General features: G+C 65.4%; 2 protein-coding genes across 2 annotated transcripts; both read right to left on the minus strand.

Annotated features, from left to right (window-relative positions):
* Positions 1-283: 283 nt before the first annotated feature.
* On the minus strand, positions 284-6013 carry PLA2G3 (phospholipase A2 group III). The gene is made up of 6 exons (XM_075897892.2): positions 5338-6013; positions 4071-4203; positions 3828-3962; positions 3138-3475; positions 2732-2990; positions 284-1342 (listed from the first exon to the last, which is right to left on the minus strand). Exons 1-6 carry the CDS (start codon positions 5786-5788, stop codon positions 1180-1182), a joined length of 1479 nt encoding a protein of 492 aa, XP_075754007.2. The 5' UTR covers positions 5789-6013; the 3' UTR covers positions 284-1179.
* A 10211-nt stretch (positions 6014-16224) lies between these two features.
* Positions 16225-20750, minus strand: LOC142818415 (ubiquitin-like protein ISG15). Its single transcript, XM_089775256.1, has 2 exons — positions 20685-20750; positions 16225-17776 (listed from the first exon to the last, which is right to left on the minus strand). Exons 1-2 carry the CDS (start codon positions 20685-20687, stop codon positions 17252-17254), a joined length of 528 nt encoding a protein of 175 aa, XP_089631382.1. The 5' UTR covers positions 20688-20750; the 3' UTR covers positions 16225-17251.
* Positions 20751-22895: the final 2145 nt, after the last annotated feature.

Raw genomic sequence — 22895 nt, forward strand, 5'->3', positions numbered from 1 at the left:
GAGGGGCCGGATCTCCCTTGCCCCAGGAGAAGGGGAGGGCGCTATGGGGCACTGGAGGGGCAGGATCTCTCTTGCCCCAGGAGAAGGGGAGGGCGCTATGGGGCACTGGAGGGGCAGGATCTCCCTTGCCCCAGGAGAAGGGGAGGGCGCTATGGGGCACTGGAGGGGCAGGATCTCCCTTGCCCCAGGAGAAGGGGAGGGCGCTATGGGGCACTGGAGGGGCAGGATCTCCCTAGCCCCAGGAAAAGGGGAGGGCGCTATGGGGCACTGGAGGGCGCTATGGGGCACTAGAGGGGCAGGATCTCCCTGGCCCCAGGAGAAGGGGAGGGCGCTATGGGGCACTGGAGGGGCCGGATCTCCCTCGCCCCAGGCAGTGGGAATGAAGCCATGGGGCACTGAAGGGCAGGTTCTCTTTGCCCCCAACCGCTGTGAATGATGCCATGGGGCATGGGGAGGGGGGGGAGTGGCGCCGTGGGGCAGGAACTGGGCCTGTGCAAGACAAGGACGGACGGTCACTGCCCCCCAGGAGGGAGGAAAGGACCCAGCACAGGGGGCCAGGGGTGTGGGGGGGAACTACCCCCCCCCCCCAACATCCTGGCTCTGGAGTTACCCCGTCTCTCACCCCCTTGCACCTACTGGAATAAATGACCTGCCCCCCCACTGCTCTGATTGGCTGGTGTGGGCTGAAGGCAGGGGTGGGGCATGGCAGAGAGGGGGGAGGGGTCCCTGGAGCTGGGGGAGGGGCAGAGAAGGGTACAAGGGCCCCCCCCCCCAAACTGATCCCCCACCTCGCAGGACGGAAAGGTTTTATTTACAGAGTCGAGGCCCCGGGGGGCACGGACCGGCCGCGCCGTGGGGCAAAAAGGCCCTACAAAAATTGGCTCTCTCGGAAAAAAGTTGGGTGTGGGGGGCACAGCCCCCCGCCCCCCAAAACTGGAACAGCCTCCCCTTCACAATGCACCCCCTCTTCTCCCCCATAGGCAGGTACAGCTGGGTCCTCCTGCCCCCTACGCGCGGCTGGGGGGGGGGGGTTGGCTTCCAGCACCCCCCCCCATCTTGATGTGGGACCCCCCCCCCCCAACCGCGGCTCCCAGCCTGGAGTTTCTCTCCCCTGTGGGCAGCGGTAGAGGGACGACCCCCCCCCCCCCGCCCCCGCCCCCCGCCGGCTGCAGCCAGGTCTCAGTGGACGGTCCTGGCCAACTGGAGACATTGGGCGTAGAGTCCAAGAGGGGCGCCCCCCGCCTGCCGCGTGGCCTGGGGCCCCGGCCGTGTCCAGCGCGCCCGGAGCGTGTTCGGCAGGTGCCGGGTGGGCACCAGGACGGCCCGGCCCTCCCCGATGCAGCTGGGGGAGAGAGCAAGAGAAGTGGGGGTCAGGCAAGGGAGCAACCGAGGCACGGACCCCCCCCCCCCGCTCTACCAGCCTCCCCGGTGCCGCTAGGAAACCAGGGAGCTATGGGGCAGGGCTCCTCCACGTGCCCACAACTCCACACGAGCAAGGGACCTCAACTCCCTCCCGGCCCCCCACCTGCTCGGGGGCCAGGCGCCGATCCGGAGCTGCCACCTAGTGGGGAGCAAGCAGAAGGGGGCCAGCCCCAGCTAGGCCGCCTGCATCGCCCTCCGACAGGTAGGGGGCGGCGTTCCCAAAAGTTGACCACCCTTGTGCGGAATCAATGTTGTTCGACGCGCCGAGATGGGTGCACCACCTGGAGACACCCCGGTGCAGAGGAGACTGGCAGGGGCCCCCCCACCATGTCCCACTACCACCCCCCTCGGTTGCCCACCCTTGTGAAGAATAAATTTTGTTCGACGCGCCAAGATGGGTGCACCACCTGGCGACACCCAGGTGCGCAGGAGACTGGCAGGGCCCCCCCTTGGTTGCCCACCCTTGTGCGGAATCAATTTTGTTCGACGCACCGTGATGGGTGCACCACCTGGAGACACCCTGCATCCCCATCTGACAGGTAGGGGGCGGCGTTCCCAAAAGCTGCCCACCCTTGTGCGGAATAAATTTTGTTCAACGCGCCGAGATGGGTGCACCACCTGGAGACACCCAGGTGCGCAGGAGACTGGCGGGGCCCCCCCTCGGTTGCCCACCCTTGTGCGGAATCAATTTTGTTTGACGCACCAAGATGGGTGCACCACCTGGAGACACCCAGGTGCAGAGGAGACTGGCAGGGCCCCCCCTCGGTTGCCCACCCTTGTGCGGAATCAATTTTGTTCGACGCGCCGAGATGGGTGCACCACCTGGAGACACCCAGGTGCACAGGAGACTGGCAGGGCCCCCCCTCGGTTGCCCACCCTTGTGCGGAATCAATTTTGTTCGACGCACCAAGATGGGTGCACCTCCTGGAGACACCCAGGTGCACAGGAGACTGGCAGGGCCCCCCCTCGGTTGCCCACCCTTGTGCGGAATCAATTTTGTTCGACGCACCGTGATGGGTGCACCACCTGGAGACACCCAGGTGCACAGGAGACTGGCAGGGCTCCCCCTCGGTTGCCCACCCTTGTGCGGAATCAATTTTGTTCGACGCGCCGAGATGGGTGCACCACCTGGAGACACCCAGGTGCACAGGAGACTGGCAGGGCTCCCCCTCGGTTGCCCACCCTTGTGCGGAATCAATTTTGTTCAACGCGCCGAGATGGGTGCACCACCTGGAGAGACCCAGGTGCGCAGGAGACTGGCGGGGCTCCCCCGACACGTCCCACTACCCCCCCCCTCGGTTCCACTCACTTGGGCTGCTGGTCTTCCCCGGCCGCGCAGCCCGGGGGTGGCGCCAGCACGAAGCAGGCGGGAGACACGGCGCCGGCCAGCAGCTCTTCGGCCACGGCGTTGGGGCCCGGGGCTCGGCGCAGGGCCCGCGCCAGCCCCCGGGTGCAGTTGCAGTGGAACAGGACGCGGGAATCTGGGTTCTGCAGCTGGTACCGGACCTCCTGGGGCCCGATTTTGTGCGGGCACCGGTCCAGGCGCCGGTAGCCGCCGCAGCTCCTGGCTGGGGGGCAAAGAGGGGGAGAAGAGAGGGGCTCAATTGAGGTACATCCAGCCCCACAGACCCCCTGCTCTGCGCCCCCCAGCCCCCCTGCTCTGCGCCCCCCAGATCCCCTGCTCTGCGCCCCCCGTGCCCCGAACACGCACTCACCCCAGTGGCTCAGTTCAGGCGGGCGCGGTGCGTCCGTGCGGCCTCGCTCCGGGGCCCTTGTTGTGGGGAGGGGTGGCTCCCGCCCCACGGGCCGCCGTGGGGTGGAGGCCTCCCCCTCAGCGGGGGCAGGGGGCAGCGTGCCCAGAGCCCTGCCTGGCGGGGGCGTGCCAGGTCCCTGATCTCCGGGGCTCTGTGACCACTGGGCCACGCTGCCCTGGCCCGGCCTCTTCCGGTTCTTCCTCCGGGTGGGTTTCCCTGGGGGGAGTCCGGCCCCACGGGGGCTGTACCGGCTTTGCTGCACCATGCGGGCCAGGGCGATGGAGCCGTAGCGTTTACACCTGGGGGGGGGGGAAGAAGGGGGTGTGAAGCCAGGGTGATCCACCCCGCCCCCCACGGAGTCCTCAGCTGGCACCGGTGCCCCAGCTTGGGGGAGTGGCAGGATGGGGCGGGCCGGCCCCACCCCTCACCTGCCGAGCCGTGCCACCCGCAGCAGCCAATCAGGGAGCCGGGCACGCCCCCAAGGCGTGGGGCTGCTTTGCCACGCTTCCCCTCCCCCCTCCCAGGCCCCATGGGAGAAACGGAGGGGTGAGCCTGTGCCTAGCTTGGCACCCTAACCCTTGGGGGGGCGGGGAGGGGGGGGGAAGCCGGCCCCTGCCCCAGAGCGGGTGGGGGTCGCCGGCGGGCACTCACCCGCCCCACCAGTGCCACTCCACGCAGGCCTCGCCCGGCTCCAGTACGAAACAGGGCAGCTCCAGCGCCTCGAAAAAGGCGGCGCCCACGAGGTCGGCGATGGGGTCGTTCAGCCGCCGGAGGCACCGCCTGAACCTGCGAGGGAGCCGTGGGAGAGGGGGGTTAGGGCCGCGGGCAGCGTGCCAGGGACCCCCGGCCCGGCCTCTCCCCCCCCCTCCCCGGCCTGGCCTCTCTCCCCCCCACCTGGCGTCGCAGCGGCAGTGCGAGACGGTGTGGAGGCGGAGGTTGCGGACGCCGTATCTGAACTCCAGCGGGGCCAGCTGCTCCGCGCATTGGTCGTGTTCCCGGCAGCACAGGTCCGGGCCCTGGAAAAGACCTGCGGGGGGGTGGGGGGGGTTCACTTAGGGAGGGGCTGCACCTTCGCAGAACCCCCCCCCCTTTTGGCAAGGCAGGAGGAGGGAATGGCGGTCCCCAGAGTCCCATGGGGGGACTCACAGCCCCATAAGGAGGGGGCCCCCAAGGGGAGACCTACAGCCCTATAAGGAGGGGGTCCCTGCCCCTAATGCCCCCCCTGCAGGGTTCCAAGGGGAGACCCACAGTCTCATAAGGAGGGGTCCCTGCCACCCCCCCACAGGCTCCCATGGGGAGACCCACAGCCCCATAAGGAGGGGTCCCTGTCACCCCTCCACAGGGTCTCATGGGGAGACCCACAGCCCCATAAGGAGGGGTCCCTGCCACCCCCCCCCACAGGCTCCCATGGGGAGACCCACAGCCCCATAAGGAGGGGTCCCTGCCGCCCCCCCACAGGGTCTCATGGGGAGACCCACAGTCCCATAAGGAGGGGTCCCTGCCGCCCCCCCACAGGCTCCCATGGGGAGACCCACAGCCCCATAAGGAGGGGGTCCCTGCCCCTAATGCCCCCCCTGCAGGGTTCCAAGGGGAGACTCACAGCCCCATAAGGAGGGGTCCCTGCCACCCCCCCACAGGCTCCCATGGGGAGACCCACAGCCCCATAAGGAGGGGTCCCTGCCGCCCCCCCCACAGGCTCCCATGGGGAGACCCACAGCCCCATAAGGAGGGGTCCCTGCCACCCCCCCACAGGCTCCCATGGGGAGACCCACAGCCCCATAAGGAGGGGTCCCTGTCACCCCCCCACAGGCTCCCATGGGGAGACCCACAGTCCCATAAGGAGGGGTCCCTGCCACCCCCGCACAGGGTCTCAGGGCGAGACCCACAGCCCCATAAGGAGGGGTCCCTGCCGCCCCCCCCCCACAGGCTCCCATGGGGAGACCCACAGCCCCATAAGGAGGGGTCCCTGCCGCCCCCCCCCACAGGCTCCCATGGGGAGACCCACAGCCCCATAAGGAGGGGTCCCTGCCCCTGCCGCCCCCCTCCACAGGGTCCCAAGAGGCGACTCAGCCCCATAAGGAGGGGGCCCCCCGTCCCCAGCACCCCAAACGCAGGCAGTTTTGACCTCGCCCCCCCCCCCCCGGTGCCAGGCTGCTCTTACCCAGCTCGGTGAGGTTTCCAGCGGAGTCCCCCACCCCGCACCACAGCGTCCCCGGCATGGTCCAGCCCCTCCGAGTCCTCCTGCGCCCCAGCTCCTCCCTGGGCGCCCGCCTCTCCCGGAGGCCGCCCGCCCCGCGGCAGGTGCCCATCCGCCGGGCCAGGGTGGCCAGGGCTCGCCGGCGCGCCGGGCTCCGGGAGAGGCCGCTCCGCTTGGCACAGGACGCCCGGTACCGGCGGGTGAGGCGCGCATCGTGGTGGATGGCGCAAGCCAGCAGGTGCCCCTGCGCGTCCCAGGCGCTCTGGACCAGGGCCAGGCCCCCCGAGCGCCGGGCCAGGAAGCTCAGGTAGCGGCTGCCCGGCGTCTCCAGGTGGCAGAAGGTGGCGCCGCCGCGGAAGGCGGCGGAAGCGCCGGGCAGCGCCAGCGCAAAAAGCGCGCAGAGGAGGCGCCGCATGGCCCTGCGCGGCCCGGGAGGGATGAATGGAGCCGCGCGGCCCGGGGAGGGAGGGATGAATGGAGCGGCGCGCGGCGCGCCCCGGGAAGAACGAAGGAAGCCGCGCGCCCCCGGGAGGGTTGAATGAAGCCGCGCGCTCCGGGGAGGGATGAATGAAGCCGCGCGCGGCGCGCTCCGGGAGGGATGAATGAAGCCTCGCGCGCCGGGGGGGGAGGAATGAATGAAGCGGCGCGCGGCGAGCCCCGGCTTTAAGCGGCAGCCGCGTGGGGTGATCGGCGGCCGAGGGCTTCCATCAATGGGAGGGCTCGGCCTCGGGCCGGCCGCTGATTGGGCCGCGCCTACCTAAGCCACGCCCCTTCCCTGGCCGGGCGTTCCGAGCGCTGGCTCGGCCGCAGAGGCGGCTCCGCTGATTGGGCCGCGCCTGCCTAAGCCACGCCCCCTTCCCTGGCCGGGCGTTCCGAGCGCTGGCTGGGCCGCAGAGGCGGCTCCGCTGATTGGGCCACGCCTTCCTAAGCCACGCCCCCTCGGCGGGCAGGGCATTCCGAGCGCTGGCTGGGCCTCCGCGGATTGAGCCGCACCTGCTCAAACCACGCCCCCTCGCTGGGGGCATTCCGAGCGCGGGCTGGGCCCGGAGAAACGGCTCCGTTGATTGGCCCGCGCCTGAGCGAGACCCCCCGGGAGACAGGAAGGCAGGGGCAGTCCCCCCCATGCGGGAGGCGGAGCGGTCTAGTGGTGAGAGCCCCGTCCTGGCGAGCTGGCCAACAGGGCTGGGCGTGGGCGGGGCCAGGGAGCCCCTGGCCAACGTGCCCTTTGATCCTTTCCACCCGTGTGCGGAATAATTGTGTTGGGTGCACCAAGGCCCCTGGGGGTGCGCACCACCAGAGAAACACCCACCGAGCTGTGGGCGGCCTGCTCTTTGGGGGCTCCCTGGTGCATGCTGCCCTGGCCCCCTGGGATCTGGCCCTGGATCACTGGGATCTGGCCCTCGCCCCCTGGCATCTGGCCCTGGATCACTGGGATCTGGCCCTCGCCCCCTGGGATCTGGCCCTGGATCACTGGGATCTGGCCCTCGCCCCCTGGGATCTGGCCCTGGATCACTGGGATCTGGCCCTCGCCCCCTGGCATCTGGCCCTGGATCACTGGGATCTGGCCCTCGCCCCCTGGGATCTGGCCCTGGATCACTGGGATCTGGCCTTTGCTCCCTGGGATCTGGCCCTGGATCACTGGGATCTGGCCCTGGATCACTGGGATCTGGCCTTTGCCCCCTGGGATCTGGCTCTGGATCACTGGGATCTGGCCCTGGATCACTGGGATCTGGCCTTTGCCCCCTGGGATCTGGCCCTGGATCACTGGGATCTGGCCCTCGCCCCCTGGCATCTGGCCCTGGATCACTGGGATCTGGCCCTCGCCCCCTGGGATCTGGCCCTGGATCACTGGGATCTGGCCCTGGATCCCTGGGATCTGGCCCTGGATCACTGGGATCTGGCCTTTGCCCCCTGGGATCTGGCCCTGGATCACTGGGATCTGGCCCCTGGATCACTGGGATCTGGCCTTTGCCCCCTGGGATCTGGCTCTGGATCACTGGGATCTGGCCCTGGATCACTGGGATCTGGCCTTTGCTCCCTGGGATCTGGCTCTGGATCACTGGGATCTGGCCCTGGATCACTGGGATCTGGCCTTTGCTCCCTGGGATCTGGCTCTGGATCACTGGGATCTGGCCCTGGATCACTGGGATCTGGCCTTTGATCACTGGGATCTGGCCCCTGGATCTCTGGGATCTGGCCCTCGCCCCCTGGGATCTGGCCCCTCGCCCCCTGGAATCTGGCCCTGGATCACTGGGATCTGGCCCTCGCCCCCTGGGATCTGGCCCCTGGATCTCTGGGATCTGGCCCTCGCCCCCTGGGATCTGGCCCCTGGATCTCTGGGATCTGGCCCCTGGATCACTGGGATCTGGCCTTTGCTCCCTGGGATCTGGCCCTGGATCACTGGGATCTGGCCCTCGCCCCCTGGGATCTGGCCCCTGGATCTCTGGGATCTGGCCCTCGCCCCGCTGCAGCTGAGAGGCGAGGGTCGGGGAGAACTTGGCCCGGGTAGGCAGCCGGCCGCTCTGCAGAGCCGAGTTCAGTGTCAACCATCTGCCTGGGTCAACCTGGGCCGGCGGATCTGGGGTCACATGGGATGAGCCAGTCCAAGGCCCCTGCTTGTGACCAGCTGGGAGGGCTCCTGTCAGGGGCTGGCTGGTGTTGCTTGTACAGGCGGTGTTCCGGGTGTTGGAGGCTGTGATCGGGTACAATGTGGCAGGAGGCATGTGCCCTCTGTCAGAATGGTTGTGTTGCAGGTGTGTGTAGTTTGGGACAGCAGGGTGTCGTTTGGGGATGGGGCCTCCGTTAGGGGGGTGTCTCTAGGTTTGTGCGTGTGAGGGTGTTACAGGGTGTTGTGTCTGTGTGTCTCGGGGGTGTCTGTGCAGGGTGGTCATACAGGGTGTTGTGTCTGTGTGTGCGGCTGTCTCTGGGGGTGTTTGCAGGGTGGTCATACAGGGTGTTGTGTCTGTGTGTGAGGCTGTCTCTGGGGGGTGTTTGCAGGGTGGTCATACAGGGTGTTGTGTCTATGTGTGCGGCTGTCTCTGGGGGTGTTTGCAGGGTGGTCATACAGGGTGTTGTGTCTGTGTGTGCGGCTGTCTCTGGGGGTGTTTGCAGGGTGGTCATACAGGGTGTTGTGTCTATGTGTGCGGCTGTCTCTGGGGGGTGTTTGCAGGGTGGTCATACAGGGTGTTGTGTCTATGTGTGCGGCTGTCTCTGGGGGTGTTTGCAGGGTGGTCATACAGGGTGTTGTGTCTGTGTGTGCGGCTGTCTCTGGGGGGTGTTTGCAGGGTGGTCATACAGGGTGTTGTGTCTGTGTGTGTGGTTGTCTCTGGGGGGTGTTTGCAACGTGGTCTTACAGGGTGTTGTGTCTCTGTGTCTGTGTGTGTGCGGCTGTCTCTGGAGGGTGTTGGTGGGGTGCTGTTACAGGGGGGTTGTGTCTGTGTGTGTCTCTGTGCAGCTGTCTCTGGGGGGTGTTGGAGGAGGGCCTCTACAAGGATGTCGTGGGGCGGGGACTGTGCGGTTGTGCGCTGGCCAGCGGCTGTTTGTGTACAAGGAGCAGGTGATGTGGTGCTGACAGATAACCTGACGTGTCTGATAAAACACCCGGAAGGTCTTGGCCAGAGGAGCAGCTGGTGGGGGTGGGGAATGGGTACTTCTCACAGGGCTGGAGTGGGCCCGATCCTTTCTTTTCTCTCTCTCTCTCTCTCTTTTTTCTTGCTTCTTGCTCTTTCCTCTTTTTCTCTCTTTTTTCTTGTTTCTCTCTTTTCTTTCTCCTTCGCTCTGTTTTTCTTTTCCTCTCTCTTTTTTTCTTGCTTCTCACTCGCTTTTCTCTCTTTCTTTTTTCTTTCACCCTCTCTCTTTTTTCTCTCTCTTTTCTTTCTCCCTCACTCTGTTTTTCTTTTCTCTCTCTTTTTTCTCTGTCTCTTTATTCTTGCTTCCCTCTAATTTTTGTCTTTTTTCTTTTTCTCCCTCTCTTTTCTTTTCTCTCTCTCTTTTTCTCTTTCTCTTTTTTCTTGCTTTCCTCTCTCTTTTCTTTTTTCTTTTTCTCTTTTCTCTTTTTTTTGCTCTTTTTCTCTTTTTTCCCTTTTTCTTTCTCCCTCTCTCTTTTTCTTCTTTCTCCCTCTCTTTTCTTTTCTCTCTCTTTTTCTCTTTTTTTCTCTTTCTCTTTTTTCTTGCTTTCCTCTCTCTTTTCTTTTTTCTTTTTCTCTTTTTTCCTTTTTTCTTTCTCCCGCTCTCATTTTCTCTCTTTTTTTCTTCTTTCCTCCTTTTTTTCTTTTCTCTCTCTTTCTCTTTTCTTTTTTCTCTTGCTTTTTTCTTTTCTCTCTCTCATTTTCTCTCTCTTTTTCTCTTTTTTCTTTTTTCCTTCCTTCTCTCTCTTTTTTCTTGCTTCCCTCTCTTTCTTCTTTTCTCTCTCTTTCTCTCCTTTTCCTCTTTTTTCTTTCTCCCTCTCTCTTTTTTCTCCCCACTTTTTCTTGCTTACCTCGCTTTTTTCTTTTCTCTCTCTCATTTTCTCTCTCTCTTGCTCTCTTTCTCTCTTTTCTTTTGTTCTCCTTTTTCTCTCTCTCTTTCTCTTTCTTCTTCCTCTTTTTTCTTTCTCCCTCTCTTTTTTCCTCTTTTTTCTTTATTCCCTCTCTTATTTCTCTTGCTTTTGTCTTTTCTCTCTCTCATTTTCTCTCTCTCTCTCTCTCTCTCTTTTTCTCTTTTTTCTTTTTTCCTCCTTTTTCTCTCTTCTCTCTCTTTTTTCCTTGTCCAGACTCAGGGGTTTTTTCGGGAAAAGTAGCCTTTTCCCGAAAAAACTTCCCCTGCGTCCAGACTCAAGCCGCGTTCTTTCGAAATTATTTCGAAAGAACGCGGCTTTTCTTTCGATGGCGGTAAACCTCGTTTCACGAGGAAGAACGCCTTCTTTCGAAAGTTCCTCTTTCGAAAGAAGGCGTTCTTCAATGTAAAGAGGCCGTCTTCGAAAGAGAGCATCCAGACTCGCTGGGTGCTCTCTTTCGAAAAAGCGGATTTCTCTTTCGAAAGATCCGCGTGCAGTCTAGACGCGATCTTTCGAAAGAGGCTCTTTCGAAAGATGCTTTCAAAAGAGCCTCTTTCGAAAGAAGCCTGCAGTCTAGACATAGCCTTTTCTTTTTCTCCTGCAGAGAATGTGTGTGCGTGTGTGTGTGTGTGGGAGGGAGGGCGTTGTGTCCATGAAATTTTAATGTGTCAGGCATCTGTCCCCACTGGGGGGGAAGTGGGAGAAGCCAGTCCAAGACCCCTGCTTGTGACCAGCTGGGAGGGATCCTGTCAGGGGCTGGCTGGTGGTGTCTTGTACAGGCGGTGTTCCGGGTGTTGGTGACTGTGAGCAGGCACAATGTGGCAGGGTGGCTGGTGGCATGGTGTGCCATCTGTCAGAACGATTGTGTTGCAGGCGGGTGTAGTTTGGGACAGCAGAGGTTAGTTTGGGGCGGAGGCCTCCCTTAGGGGTGTGTCTCTAAGTCTGTGTGTGTGAGGCTGTTACAGGGTGTTGTGGCCATGTGTGCGGCTGTCTCCGGGGGGGTGTTTGCAGCGTGGTCTTACTGGGTGTTGTGTCTCTGTGTCTGTGTGTGCGGCTGTCTCTGGAGGGTGCTTGTGGGGTGCTGTTACAGGAGGGTTGTGGCTGCGTGTGTCTGTCTTGGGGTGTTGAGGGGGTGCTGTTACAGGGGTGTTGTGTCTCTGTGTGTGGCTATCTCTGGGGGATGTTAGCGGGGTGGTCTTACGGGGTGTTGTGTCTGTGTGTGCAGCTGTCCCTGGGGAGTGGTCCTACAGAGTGTTGTGTCTGTGTGTGCAGCTGTCTCTGGGGGGTGTTGAGGGGCTGCTGTTACAGGGGTGTTGTGTCTGTGTGTGTCTGTCTCTGGGGGGTGTTGGTGGGGTGCTGTTACAGGGGTGTTGTGTCTGTATGTGTCTGTCTTGGGGTGTTGAGGGGGTACTGTTACAGGGGTGTTGTGTCTGTATGTGTCTGTCTCTGGGGGGCGTTGAGGGGGTGCTGTTACAGGGGTGTTGTGTCTGTGTGTGTCTGTCTTGGGGTGTTGAGGGGGTACTGTTACAGGGGTGTTGTGTCTGTATGTGTCTGTCTCTGGGGGGCGTTGAGGGGGTGCTGTTACAGGGGTGTTGTGTCTGTGTGTGTCTGTCTTGGGATGTTGAGGGGGTGCTGTTACAGGAGTGTTGTGTCTGTATGTGTCTGTCTCTGGGGGGCGTTGACGGGGTGCTGGTACAGGAATGTTGTGTCTGTGTGTGTGGCTGTCTCTGGGGGGGTGTTGAGGGATGGTCTTACAGGATGTTGTGTCTGTATGGCTGTCTCTGGGGGGTGTTGGTGGGGTGCTGGTACAGGCATGTTGTGTCTGTGTGTGCGGCTGTCTCTGGGGGGTGTTGGTGGGGTGCTGGTACAGGCATGTTGTGTCTGTGTGTGCGGCTGTCTCTGGGGGGTGTTGGTGGGGTGTTGGTACAGGGGTGTTGTGTCTATGTGTGCGGCTGTCTCTAGAGGGTGTCAGAGGAGGGCGTCTGAAGACGTGAGCTGTGCCCACGAAAGCTCATGACAGCATCACCATGTTTTCTTAGTCTCTAAAGTGCTAGCAGACCATTGGTGGGGGTGGTTTTACAAGGCTGTTGTGGGGCGGGGACGGTGTTTGGGTGCTGTCCCTGGGGCAGTGCGGTTGTGCGCTGGCCAGCGGCTGTTTGTGTACAAGGAGCGGGTGACGTGGCGCTGACAGATCACCTGACGTGGCTGATAAAGCAGCCAGAAGGACTTGGCCAGAGAAGCGGCAGCGGGGATGGGGGGTGGGTACTGCTGGGCGGGCCTGTCCCATGTCGCTGGGGGCGGGGGGGGGGGCCAAGTGGAGGGGCTGTGTCTTTACCCCTGGACCTCACCTCCATGAATCTATCTAGGCTTTTTTTGAAACCCCGTTCAAGTCCCGGCCGTCGCCACCTCCTCCGGCGAGGAGTTCCACAGGTTAACGGTGCGCGGCGCGACGGAAAAACGTCCCTCTGTTTGTTGGAAACCTATTCCTTTCCTCCGCTGGTCCCTCATTCTCACGTGGGACGAAGCAACTAACGTTTCCTGATTCGTTTTTTCCACGCCTGTCACAATTTTCCTCGAATCCTAGACTACGAGGCCTGGAAGGGACCTCGAGATTTATACAGAGAGATTTTCGGTCTCGGGCTCGATCCTTTTTCGGTGACTCCTCCTCGTGCGCCTGCGCCCCAACGACGCCCCCATCTCTCTGGTGGAGTTGCAGCCAAATGAGCCCCCCTCAAATTGTCCGGCCAGCTGGGGGGGGGGGTGTTTTCCCGTGGGCGTGACTTTGCATAGCCCAGCGTTAAATTTCGGGTGTCGTCTGGTGGGCCAATCCCGTCGTTTGGGGAGATCGGTTTGGAGCACGTCACAGCCGGCGTTGGTCTGAACTCTCTGGAGCAGTTTGGGGGCAGCCGAAAGTGGGGAGAATGGGGGCTGTGTCTAAATACCAGTCAGACCCACATGGCCCCACACTGTGAGGAGGGCACGGCCCCGCCCCCCAGTCATCCCCCACATTATGAGGTGGGCACGGCCCCAAGTCAGACCCACACGCCCCTCAGCGTGAGGCGGGCACACCCCCCCAGTCAGACCCACACACCCCTCAGCGTGAGGCGGGCACACCCCCCCAGTCAGACCCACACGCCCCTCAGCGTGAGGCGGGCACACCCCCCAAGTCAGACCCACACGCCCCTCAGCGTGAGGCGGGCACACCCCCCCAGTGAGCCCCACACGCCCCTCAGCATGAGGCGGGCACACCCCCCCAGTCAGACCCACACACCCCTCAGCGTGAGGCGGGCACACCCCCCCAGTCAGACCCACACACCCCTCAGCGTGAGGCGGGCACACCCCCCCAGTCAGACCCACATGCCCCTCAGCGTGAGGCGGGCACACCCCCCCAGTCAGACCCACACACCCCTCAGTGTGAGGCAGGGACGGCCCCCCCAGTCAGACCCACAGCATGAGGTGGGTATAGCCTCCCCAGTCAGCCCCACATGACCCCCTCAGCGTAAGCTGGGCACGGCCCCCCCCAGTCAGCCCCACAGCATGAGGTGGGTACAGCCCCCCCAGTCAGCCCCTCAGCATGAGGCGGGCACCCCCCCCCAGTCAGACCCACACACCCCTCAGTGTGAGGCGGGGACGGCCCCTCCCAGTCAGACCCACAGCATGAGGTGGGTATAGCCCCCCCGCAGTCAGCCCCACAGGACCCCCTCAGCGTAAGCTGGGGACGGCCCCCCCCAGTCAGCCCCACAGCATGAGGTGGGTACAGCCCCCCCAGTCAGCCCCACACATCCCTCAGCATGAGGCAGGCCCCTGCCCCGAAGAGCCCCGCGAGCTCCGGGACCCGCGCAGGCGAGGCCTCGCTGGGTGGCTGCCAGCCGATCCCCACACGCCGGGAGGCCAACAGACCCGGGGGGCAGAGTCCAGGGCCCAGCGGGGACACGCCAGGCCCTCACCTGAGGTGTCGCAAAGGTCTCCCGGCTGCCGTGTCACCGCCCCGGGGTGACTCCGCCAGGCAATTCTGGAGTCCAAAGAGCCCGGCTCCTCCCGCCCGGCTCCTGGGGGGCAGACGGGCCGGGCCGTCTCTGCAGGCCTACTCCCACTGGGGTGCCCCACACGACCCTGTCGACTCGCCTTTCCGGTGCCCCAGCTGGGGGGCAGACGCGCCGGGCCGTCTCTGCAGTCCTACTCCCACTGGGGTGCCCCACACGACCCTGTCGACTCGCCTTTCCGGTGCCCCAGCTGGGGGGCAGACGCGCCGGGCCGTCTCTGCAGGCCTACTCCCAGTGGGGTGCCCCACACGACCCTGTCGACTCGCCTTTCCGGTGCCCCAGCTGGGGGGCAGACGGGCCGGGCCGTCTCTGCAGTCCTACTCCCACTGGGGTGCCCCACACGACCCTGTCGACTCGCCTTTCCGGTGCCCCAGCTGGGGGGCAGACGCGCCGGGCCGTCTCTGCAGTCCTACTCCCACTGGGGTGCCCCACACGACCCTGTCGACTCGCCTTTCCGGTGCCCCAGCTGGGGGGGAGACGGGCCGGGACTTCTCGCCAGGCCTACTCCCACTGGGGTGCCCCACACGACCCTGTCGACTCCCCTTTCCAGTGCCCCAGCAGCACCCCCCGCCCCCTTGCCTGGGGGGGGGGGTTGGGGACCCACAGAAAAACCAGTCCAGGGCCACACCACCCCCCCCAGCCCAACACGTCACTGACGCGGCCCCCAACTGAGACGGAAAAAGCCCCTCCCCCCGTTCCCCTCGCACACAGAGCCTGGGGGGGGGGAGTGGCTTTTGTGGGGCAAAATTGAGGGGGTCTGTGTGAGGGAGGGGGGGCCGCCGGGAAGGAGACTTGGGGGGGGTTGGGCAGGAGGGAGGGTGCCGAACTGGGTGGGGAGTTGGGGGCACAGGAAGGGGGGGAAGGGTGCAGGAGGGGGTCAGGAGTTGGGGGCTGTGGGGAGGGTGCAGGAGCGGAGTGGGGGGGGCCGGGTCGGGCTGGGAAGGTGGGGGGAGGTCTGGGTGGGGGCCAACACCAACTGCCCCACGCTGGAGGCGGGGGGGGGGGGAGACCTGAGCCTTGGGGGCCAACGCCAGGCAAGCCAGCCCCCCCCCCCCGGCCTTAGAGTCCCCATCTGAGCCCCAGTGTGCCAGCCCCACGCTGCCAGGCCTGGGCCGGGGGGAGATATCCCCCCTGTGCTGGGGCAGCTGGCTTGGCTCCGCCCTCCGCCGCCTGGTCCCGCCCTCTGGCAAACCCCGCCCCCACCTCAGGTGGGAGCCGCTCTCTGCCACCCCCTAGTGGCCATCTGCCTGCCTGCAGCTGCTGTCCAGGCTTAGCAAGCCGTGGCCTGGTTGGATAGCCGGGTAAACTGAGGCACGTGGGGGGGGGCGCGTGCAGCGGGAGGGAGGCCGGGCCAAGATCTGGATGCCACGCCTCCTGCTGGACCCTCAGACTGCCCGACCTGTGGCGGGGGGGGGGGTGTGTGTCGCAAGGTGGCACCCCAGGGTGCAGTCGGAGCCTGAGATGGGAACGGGTCCTGGCCGGGTCTGTGGCACCCCGCCACAACCCACACTTGGAGGGCAGCCTATGGGTCGTTCTGCCTGCATCAAAAAAGCAGGACCAGCAAGACAGCTGCTGCCTTGTTCCCTGCAGAGGATCTGCCCCAGAGATGGGAATTAGGGACCCCGGGTGGGGCAGCTTCACCCCCGGGCGGTTGCGGATCGATCAGCTGGGGCGTGGAAGCATCAGGAGCAAAGGATCAGCAGAGCCCCCACTGCTAGGTTTGGTGTGTCCCTGGGTGGTGCACATCCGCGCTCCCAGGTGCTCATAAAATTATTCCGCACATGGGTGGGAAAAAAATCTACCGATGGCTGGAAAATATTTGGGGGACCATAGGGCCACTGGGGCACCTTTCCCAGATGCTAACATCCAGGGGTTTCCAGCCCCGATGCAGGCTACGTCGGGGCGAGACGGGCGGGCTGGAGAGATTTCGGCGCCCACGCCCAGGCCGGGCCGGAGCTGAGCCCCTGGCACCCCCGCCTCCCACACGGCAGCCGCTCCGGAAGCCACGCCCATCCCAGACTCTGCCCCATGTCACCACCCCCTCCTTCGCCCCAGCTCCTAGCCAGACCCCGCACCCCCTCCCGCACCCCACTCCCCTACCCCGAGCCCCCTCCTACACCCCAGACCCGGCACCTCCTCCGTTCAAATCGTAGGAAGAGCCCGACCCTTGGCCACTGACCGAATTCTTGGAGTGGCCCCTCCCATCAAAAATTAGTGGGGGACCCCTCTCTCTTTTGGGGGGCCAGCCCCCCAGAAGAGTTGATCCCAATCAGACACGAAAGGAAGAGGTGGGATGTGAAATTTCTTTATTGACCTCGCCGCGTACCCCCATCGCCCGGCGTAACACCCCCCCCCGGCCGGCCGACCCACCACGTACAGTCCCGACCAATCCCCACACCGACCCGGCCGGATCCGCCGGCTCCTCGCTTCACAGGCCACGCCCCCTGGTGGGAGGGCTGAGCTTAGCCCCGCCCCTAAGCAATTATTCACGCCAGACCCGCCCACCGGGACGGCACAGGGCGGCCGCCAGGGAGCAGCGGCGGGGACGGGTGGGGCACCTTTTCGGGACGATTGTGGGGTGGTGAGTTCGATCCTGGTGCAGCGAGATTGGGACCTGGCTCCCTCCCGTCCCTCCCCGGGAACCACAACGCACACAACTTGCTACACAAGTGGCACCACAAAGGATCGCACAACAGACGAGGAGGGTCGGGAGGTCCTCGTTCCCATGTAGGCTGAGCGAAGCTATGGGTGATATCTCCTCCACGTTCTCCAGCCCAGATGGAGGTCGGCCCGCCGCCCCTCCCAGGGACCCACAACACACACAACTTGCTACACAAGTGGCACCACAAAGGATCGCACAACAGACAGGGAGGGTCGTGAGGTCTTCGTTCCCATGTAGGAGCTGAGCAAAGCTATGGGAGATATCTCCACCACGTTCTCCAGTCCAGATGGAGGTCGGCCACCCGGCCCTCCAGGGGACCCACAACACACACAACTTGCTACACAAGTGGCACCACAAAAGGTCGCACAACAGACAGGGAGGGTCAGGAGGTCCTCGTTCCCATGTAGGAGCTGAGCGAAGCTATGGGAGATATCTCCACCACGTTCTCCAGCCCAGTCTTAGGTTGGCCACCAGGCCCGGCTGGAGCGTGACAGACGGACGGCGGAGGAGGAGCTGGAGGGAGGACCCTCTCCCGGTGCCCCCTCCGCACCCCATAAGTGTCAGATCCGGGCACCGCTCCACCCCGAACCTCAAGAGGTCCCACTTCCACGAGTCCACAGCTGGGCGAGGGGGGTGTAGCTACGAAGTCGAGATCAGACCCGAGGAAGGGGGCAGGGAGGCAGGACCATTCCGTGGGGCTCGGCCCCCCCGCAGCCGCAGGTGCAGGAAGATGGTGCAGTGGGCGGCCACGCCGTAGTCCCCCAGGGTGTGGCCGTCCTCCAGCGGTTTCCCCTCCAGGCTGAGCCAGAACTGCCCGGCGTCGATCCTCTCCTGCTGCTGGACCCGGGCCCGGAAGGAGGCGACCCCCTCGGAGGGCAGGACGCTGTAGGTGCTGGTGCGGCCTTTGGGGTTCTTCACGAAAACAGGGCAGGGCTCCTCCCTCCTCACCATCAGCAGCACGGTGTCGCCGGGCGCCAGCGGGTAGTCGGCCAATCGGGAGCCGTCGCGGAGCTCCACGCCGTCGGGGCAGGCCAGCCGCTGCTGGGCCGCGGGCACCCCCGTCTGCCGGGCCAGCTGGGCCTTGAACGCCGCCAGGGGGGTGGCGCCGGAGGCCGCCACCGTGTGGGTCTCGCCCGTCAGCAGCGTCACCCGCAGCGACAACGCCTGGGGAGGAGACACCCGGCACCGTCAGAGCCGAGGGGGATCGGGCACCCGCCCCTCAGGGAGTCGGAGCCCCGGAGCCGTCAGAGCCGAGGGGGATCGGGCACCCGCCCCTCAGGGAGTCAGAGCCCCGGAGCCGTCAGAGCCGAGGGGGATCGGGCACCCGCCCCTCAGGGAGTCAGAGCCCCGGAGCCGTCAGAGCCGAGGGGGATCGGGCACCCGCCCCTCAGGGAGTCAGAGCCCCGGAGCTGTCAGGACCCAGGGGGATCGGGCACCCGCCCCTCAGGGAGTCAGAGCCCCGGAGCTGTCAGGACGCAGGGGGATCAGGCACCCGCCCCTCAGGGAGTCAGAGCCCCGGAGCCGTCAGAGCCGAGGGGGATCGGGCACCCGCCCCTCAGGGAGTCAGAGCCCCGGAGCTGTCAGGACCCAGGGGGATCGGGCACCCGCCCCTCAGGGAGTCAGAGCCCCGGAGCCGTCAGAGCCGAGGGGGATCGGGCACCCGCCCCTCAGGGAGTCAGAGCCCCGAGCTGTCAGGACCCAAGGGGGATCGGGCACCCGCCCCTCAGGGAGTCAGAGCCCTGGAGCTGTCAGGACCCAGGGGGATCGCGCACCCGCCCCTCAGGGAGTCAGAGCCCCGGAGCCGTCAGGACCCAGGGGGATCGGGCACCCGCCCCTCAGGGAGTCAGAGCCCCGGAGCCGTCAGGACCCAGGGGGATCGGGCACCTGCCCCTCAGGGAGTCAGAGCCCCGGAGCTGTCGGGACCCAAGGGGATCGGGCACCCGCCCCTCAAGGAGTCAGAGCCCCGGAGCTGTAGGGACCCAGGGGGATCGGGCACCCGCCCCTCAGGGAGTCAGAGCTCCGGAGCTGTCAAGACCCAGGGGGATCGGGCACCCGCCCCTCAGGGACTCAGCACCCCAGAGCGATCAGAAGCCAGGGGGATTAGGCACCTGCCCCTCAGGGATTCAGAACCCCTGAGCTGTCAGGACCCAGGGGGATTGGGCACCCACTCCTCAGGGAGTCAGAGCCACGGAGCTGTCAGGACCCAGGGGGATCAGGCACCAGACCCGCAGAGACTCAGATCCCTGGAGTCATCGGATCCAGGGGCATTGGGCACCCACCCCGCAGGGACTCGGGGGCCCGGTACCATCGGGATCAGGCTCCCATCCCGGCTGGCCAGCACCTGGTGCCGCCGTACCCCAGAGCCCCTGCAGGGGTACGTGACCGACCGCTCACCCTGTTTGCACGAGTGGCGTGCGAGTGCACAAGGGCTCGGGGAGCCCATCGTGTTACGTCGGAGGAGGCTGCTCGGGGTTACGCGGGAGGGTGGGGGGGCGCTGGACCTGGGGGGCTATTAAGAGATGGGGTGGGAGGAGCTGATGGGGTGAGGGGCCGTGGGGCGTTGGATCTGTGGGTCACTAAGAGATAGGGTGGGAGGGGTTGATGGGGTGGGGTTCGGTGGGGCGCTGGATCTGTGGGTCACTAAGAGATGGGGTGGGAGGGGTTGATGGGGTGGGGTTCGGTGGGGCGTTGGATCTGTGGGTCACTAAGAGATGGGGTGGGAGGGGTTGATGGGGTGGGGTTCGGTGGGGCGTTGGATCTGTGGGTCACTAAGAGATAGGGTGGGAGGGGTTGATGGGGTGGGGTTCGGTGGGGCGCTGGATCTGTGGGTCACTAAGAGATGGGGTGGGAGGGGCTGATGGGGTGGGGTGGCCGTGGGGCGCTGGATCTGGGGGTCACTAAGAGATGGGGAGGGAGGGGTTGATGGGGTGGGGTTCGGTGGGGCGCTGGATCTGTGGGTCACTAAGAGATGGGGTGGGAGGGGCTGATGGGGTGGGGTGGCCGTGGGGCGCTGGATCTGGGGGTCACTAAGAGATGGGGAGGGAGGGGTTGATGGGGTGGGGTTCGGTGGGGCGCTGGATCTGTGGGTCACTAAGAGATGGGGTGGGAGGGGCTGATGGGGTGGGGTGGCCGTGGGGCGCTGGATCTGGGGGTCACTAAGAGATGGGGTGGGAGGGGTTGATGGGGTGGGGGCCGTGGGGCGCTGGATCTGGGGGTCACTAAGAGATGAGGTGGGAGGGGCCGTGGGGCGCTGGATCTGGGGGTCACTAAGAGAAGCGGTGGGAGGGGCCGTGGGGCGCTGGATCTGGGGGTCACTAAGAGATGCGGTGGGAGGGGCCGTGGGGCGCTGGATCTGGGGGTCACTAAGAGATGCGGTGGGAGGGGCCGTGGGGCGCTGGATCTGGGGGTCACTAAGAGATGCGGTGGGAGGGGCCGTGGGGCGCTGGATCTGGGGGTCACTAAGAGATGGGGTGGGAGGGGCCGTGGGGCGCTGGATCTGAGGGTCACTAAGAGATGCGGTGGGAGGGGCCGTGGGGCGCTGGATCTGGGGGTCACTAAGAGATGGGGTGGGAGGGGCCGTGGGGCGCTGGATCTGGGGGTCACTAAGAGATGGGGTGGGAGGGGCCGTGGGGCGCTGGATCTGGGGGTCACTAAGAGATGCGGTGGGAGGGGCCGTGGGGCGCTGGATCTGGGGGTCACTAAGAGATGGGGTGGGAGGGGCCGTGGGGCGCTGGATCTGGGGGTCACTAAGAGATGGGGTGGGAGGGGCCGTGGGGCGCTGGATCTGGGGGTCACTAAGAGATGGGGTGGGAGGGGCCGTGGGGCGCTGGATCTGGGGGTCACTAAGAGATGCGGTGGGAGGGGCCGTGGGGCGCTGGATCTGGGGGTCACCAGGAGATGTGGGGCTGGCAGGGGCAGGGATCCAGGCTGCAGCCCCTGCCCGGCCGGGCCCGGGACGGGGAAGAAGCGGATCGGTGGGGCTGGGCCCCCCGGGGCAGGCAGCCGCTCCGCGCTCTCGCTCCGGCCCGCGGGCCGTCCCCCTGTGTCCCGCGGGCCGCCCGCCCCGACTCACCATGTCCGCAGCCCGCGAGTCTCTCGCTCCGCTCTGCCCGGCCCCGCCGCCGGCTCCGCTTTTATCCCCCCCCCCCCCGGCTCCGCCCCCCCGGCCGGGAACCGAAACCAGCCGCGGCCCCGGGTCGGTTTCTATTCCGCCCCCCCCCCCCCCCCCGCATCCGCCGGGAAACGAAACTGACCCGCGGCGCGGCGCCCCGGGAACCCGCCGCCCCACACATTGGGGCCCGGACCCATAGGGCATCCCCCATCCCGGCACACTGGGGCCCGGACCCATACGACCCCCCCCCCAACCCGCACACTGCGGCCCCGACCCATAGGACACCCCCCAACCCAGCACACTGGGGGCCCAGACCCAGGGGGCGCCCCCCGACCCGGCACAGTGGGGTCCGGACCCACAGGGCACCCCCTCAGCCCCACACACTAGGATCCGGACCCATAGGGAACCCCCCAACCCAGCACACTGGGGCCCAGACCCAGGGGGCGCCCCCCGACCCGGCACAGTGGGGTCCGGACCCACAGGGCACCCCCTCAGCCCCACACACTGGGATCCGGACTCATAGGGCACCCCTCAGCCCCACACACTGGGATCCGGACTCATAGGGCACCCCCTCAGCCCCACACACTGGGATCCGGACTCATAGGGCACCCCTCAGCCCCACACACTGGGATCCGGACCCATAGGGCACCCCCTCAGCCCCACACACTGGGATCCGGACTCATAGGGCACCCCTCAGCCCCACACACTGGGATCCGGACTCATAGGGCACCCCTCAGCCCCACACACTAGGATCCGGACCCATAGGGCACCCCCTCAGCCCCACACACTAGGATCCGGACCCATAGGGCACCCCTCAGCCCCACACACTGGGATCCGGACCGTAGGACACCCCTCCAACTCACACATTGGACCCATAGGACACCCCTAACCCAGCACACTGGGGTCCGGACCCATAGGACACCCCGCAGCCCGCACCCTGGGGTCTGAACCCATAGCCAATAGGACACCCCCGACCTGCACAGTGGGGCTCAGACCCATAGGAGACCCCCCAACCTGCACAGTGGGGCCCAGACCCATAGGAGACCCCCCAACCTGCACAGTGGGGCCCAGACCCACAGGACACCCCCCGACCGAGCACACTGGGGCGCAGATCTATAGGGCACTACTCAACCCAGCACACCGGGGCTTGCACAGCTGGGATCCCTTCTCAGCCCCACACGCTGTGTGCCAGACCTATAGGACACCCCGCCCCCTGTACACGGGGACCCCTCCTCCCCAGCCCCACACCACAGTGTGCCCTGTGTTCTGGGGGGCACCCCAGAGAGATTGAAATGCCACCAGCTCTTAGCAGAGCGGCCCCTGTGTTTCGAGAGGTGGTGCACATGGATCGTGCCTTGGTGCACAGCACAAAATTTATTCCGCACACGGATGGGGATAATGTGGGGCCGGTGGGGACGGAGCTGCCCAAAGGTGCCGGAACCAGGCAGGCCCAGGGAGGTGGCTAAAAGACCAGAGCATCCCTCGGGCCCCCGCCTTGCGCCCCCTCTATTCCCCGGGCAGCCCTTCAGCCCCACAATCTGGGGTCTGGACCCATAAGACACCCCCCCAACCCAGCACACGGATCCAGACCCATAGGACACCCCCTCAGCCCCACACACTAGAGCCTGGACCCATAGGGCACCCCTCCACCAAGCACACTGGGGCCCAAACCCATAGGACACCCCCCTAACCCGGCAAATTGGGATCCAGACCCATAGGGCACCCTCTTACCCCACACACTAGGGCCTGGACCCATAGAGTGCTCCCCAACCCGCACACTGGGGCCTGGACCTATAGGACACCCCCAACCCAGCACATTGGGGTCCAGACCCATAGGGCCCCAGTGTGCGGGGCTGAGGGGGTGCCCTGTGGGTCCGGGCCCCACTGTGCCGGGTCGGGGGGCGCCCCCTGGGTCTGGGCCCCAGTGTGCTGGGTTGGGGGGTGCCTTGTGGGTCCGGGACCCAGGGTATGGGTTGGGGGATGCCCTATGGGTTCGAGCCCCAGAGTGTGGGGCTGAGGGGTGCCCTACGGGTCCGGGCCCCAATGTGCCGGGTCGGGGGGCGCCCCCTGGCTCCAGGCCCCCATGTGTGGGGCGGCGGGTTCCCGGGGCGCCGCGCCGCGGGTCAGTTTCGTTTCCCGGCGGATGCGGGGGGGGGGGGGGGGATAGAAACC

This window comes from Pelodiscus sinensis, chromosome Z (assembly GCF_052426305.1).
Source record: "Pelodiscus sinensis isolate ZL-2025 chromosome Z, ASM5242630v1, whole genome shotgun sequence".
Taxonomy (NCBI): Eukaryota; Metazoa; Chordata; order Testudines; family Trionychidae; genus Pelodiscus; species Pelodiscus sinensis.

What these genes read in the sequence shown, in the direction of transcription:
- PLA2G3 (XM_075897892.2), bottom strand. Translation starts at nt 5,788, where the DNA reads ATGCGGCGCCTCCTCTGCGCGCTTTTTGCGCTGGCGCTGCCCGGCGCT. An exon ending in CACTGCCGCTGCGACGCCAG is followed by an intron (nt 3,963 to 4,070) that starts GTGGGGGGGAGA and finishes GCTCCCTCGCAG; the next exon opens with GTTCAGGCGGTGCCTCCGGC. An exon ending in GAGTGGCACTGGTGGGGCGG is followed by an intron (nt 3,476 to 3,827) that starts GTGAGTGCCCGC and finishes CCCCCCCCCCAG; the next exon opens with GTGTAAACGCTACGGCTCCA.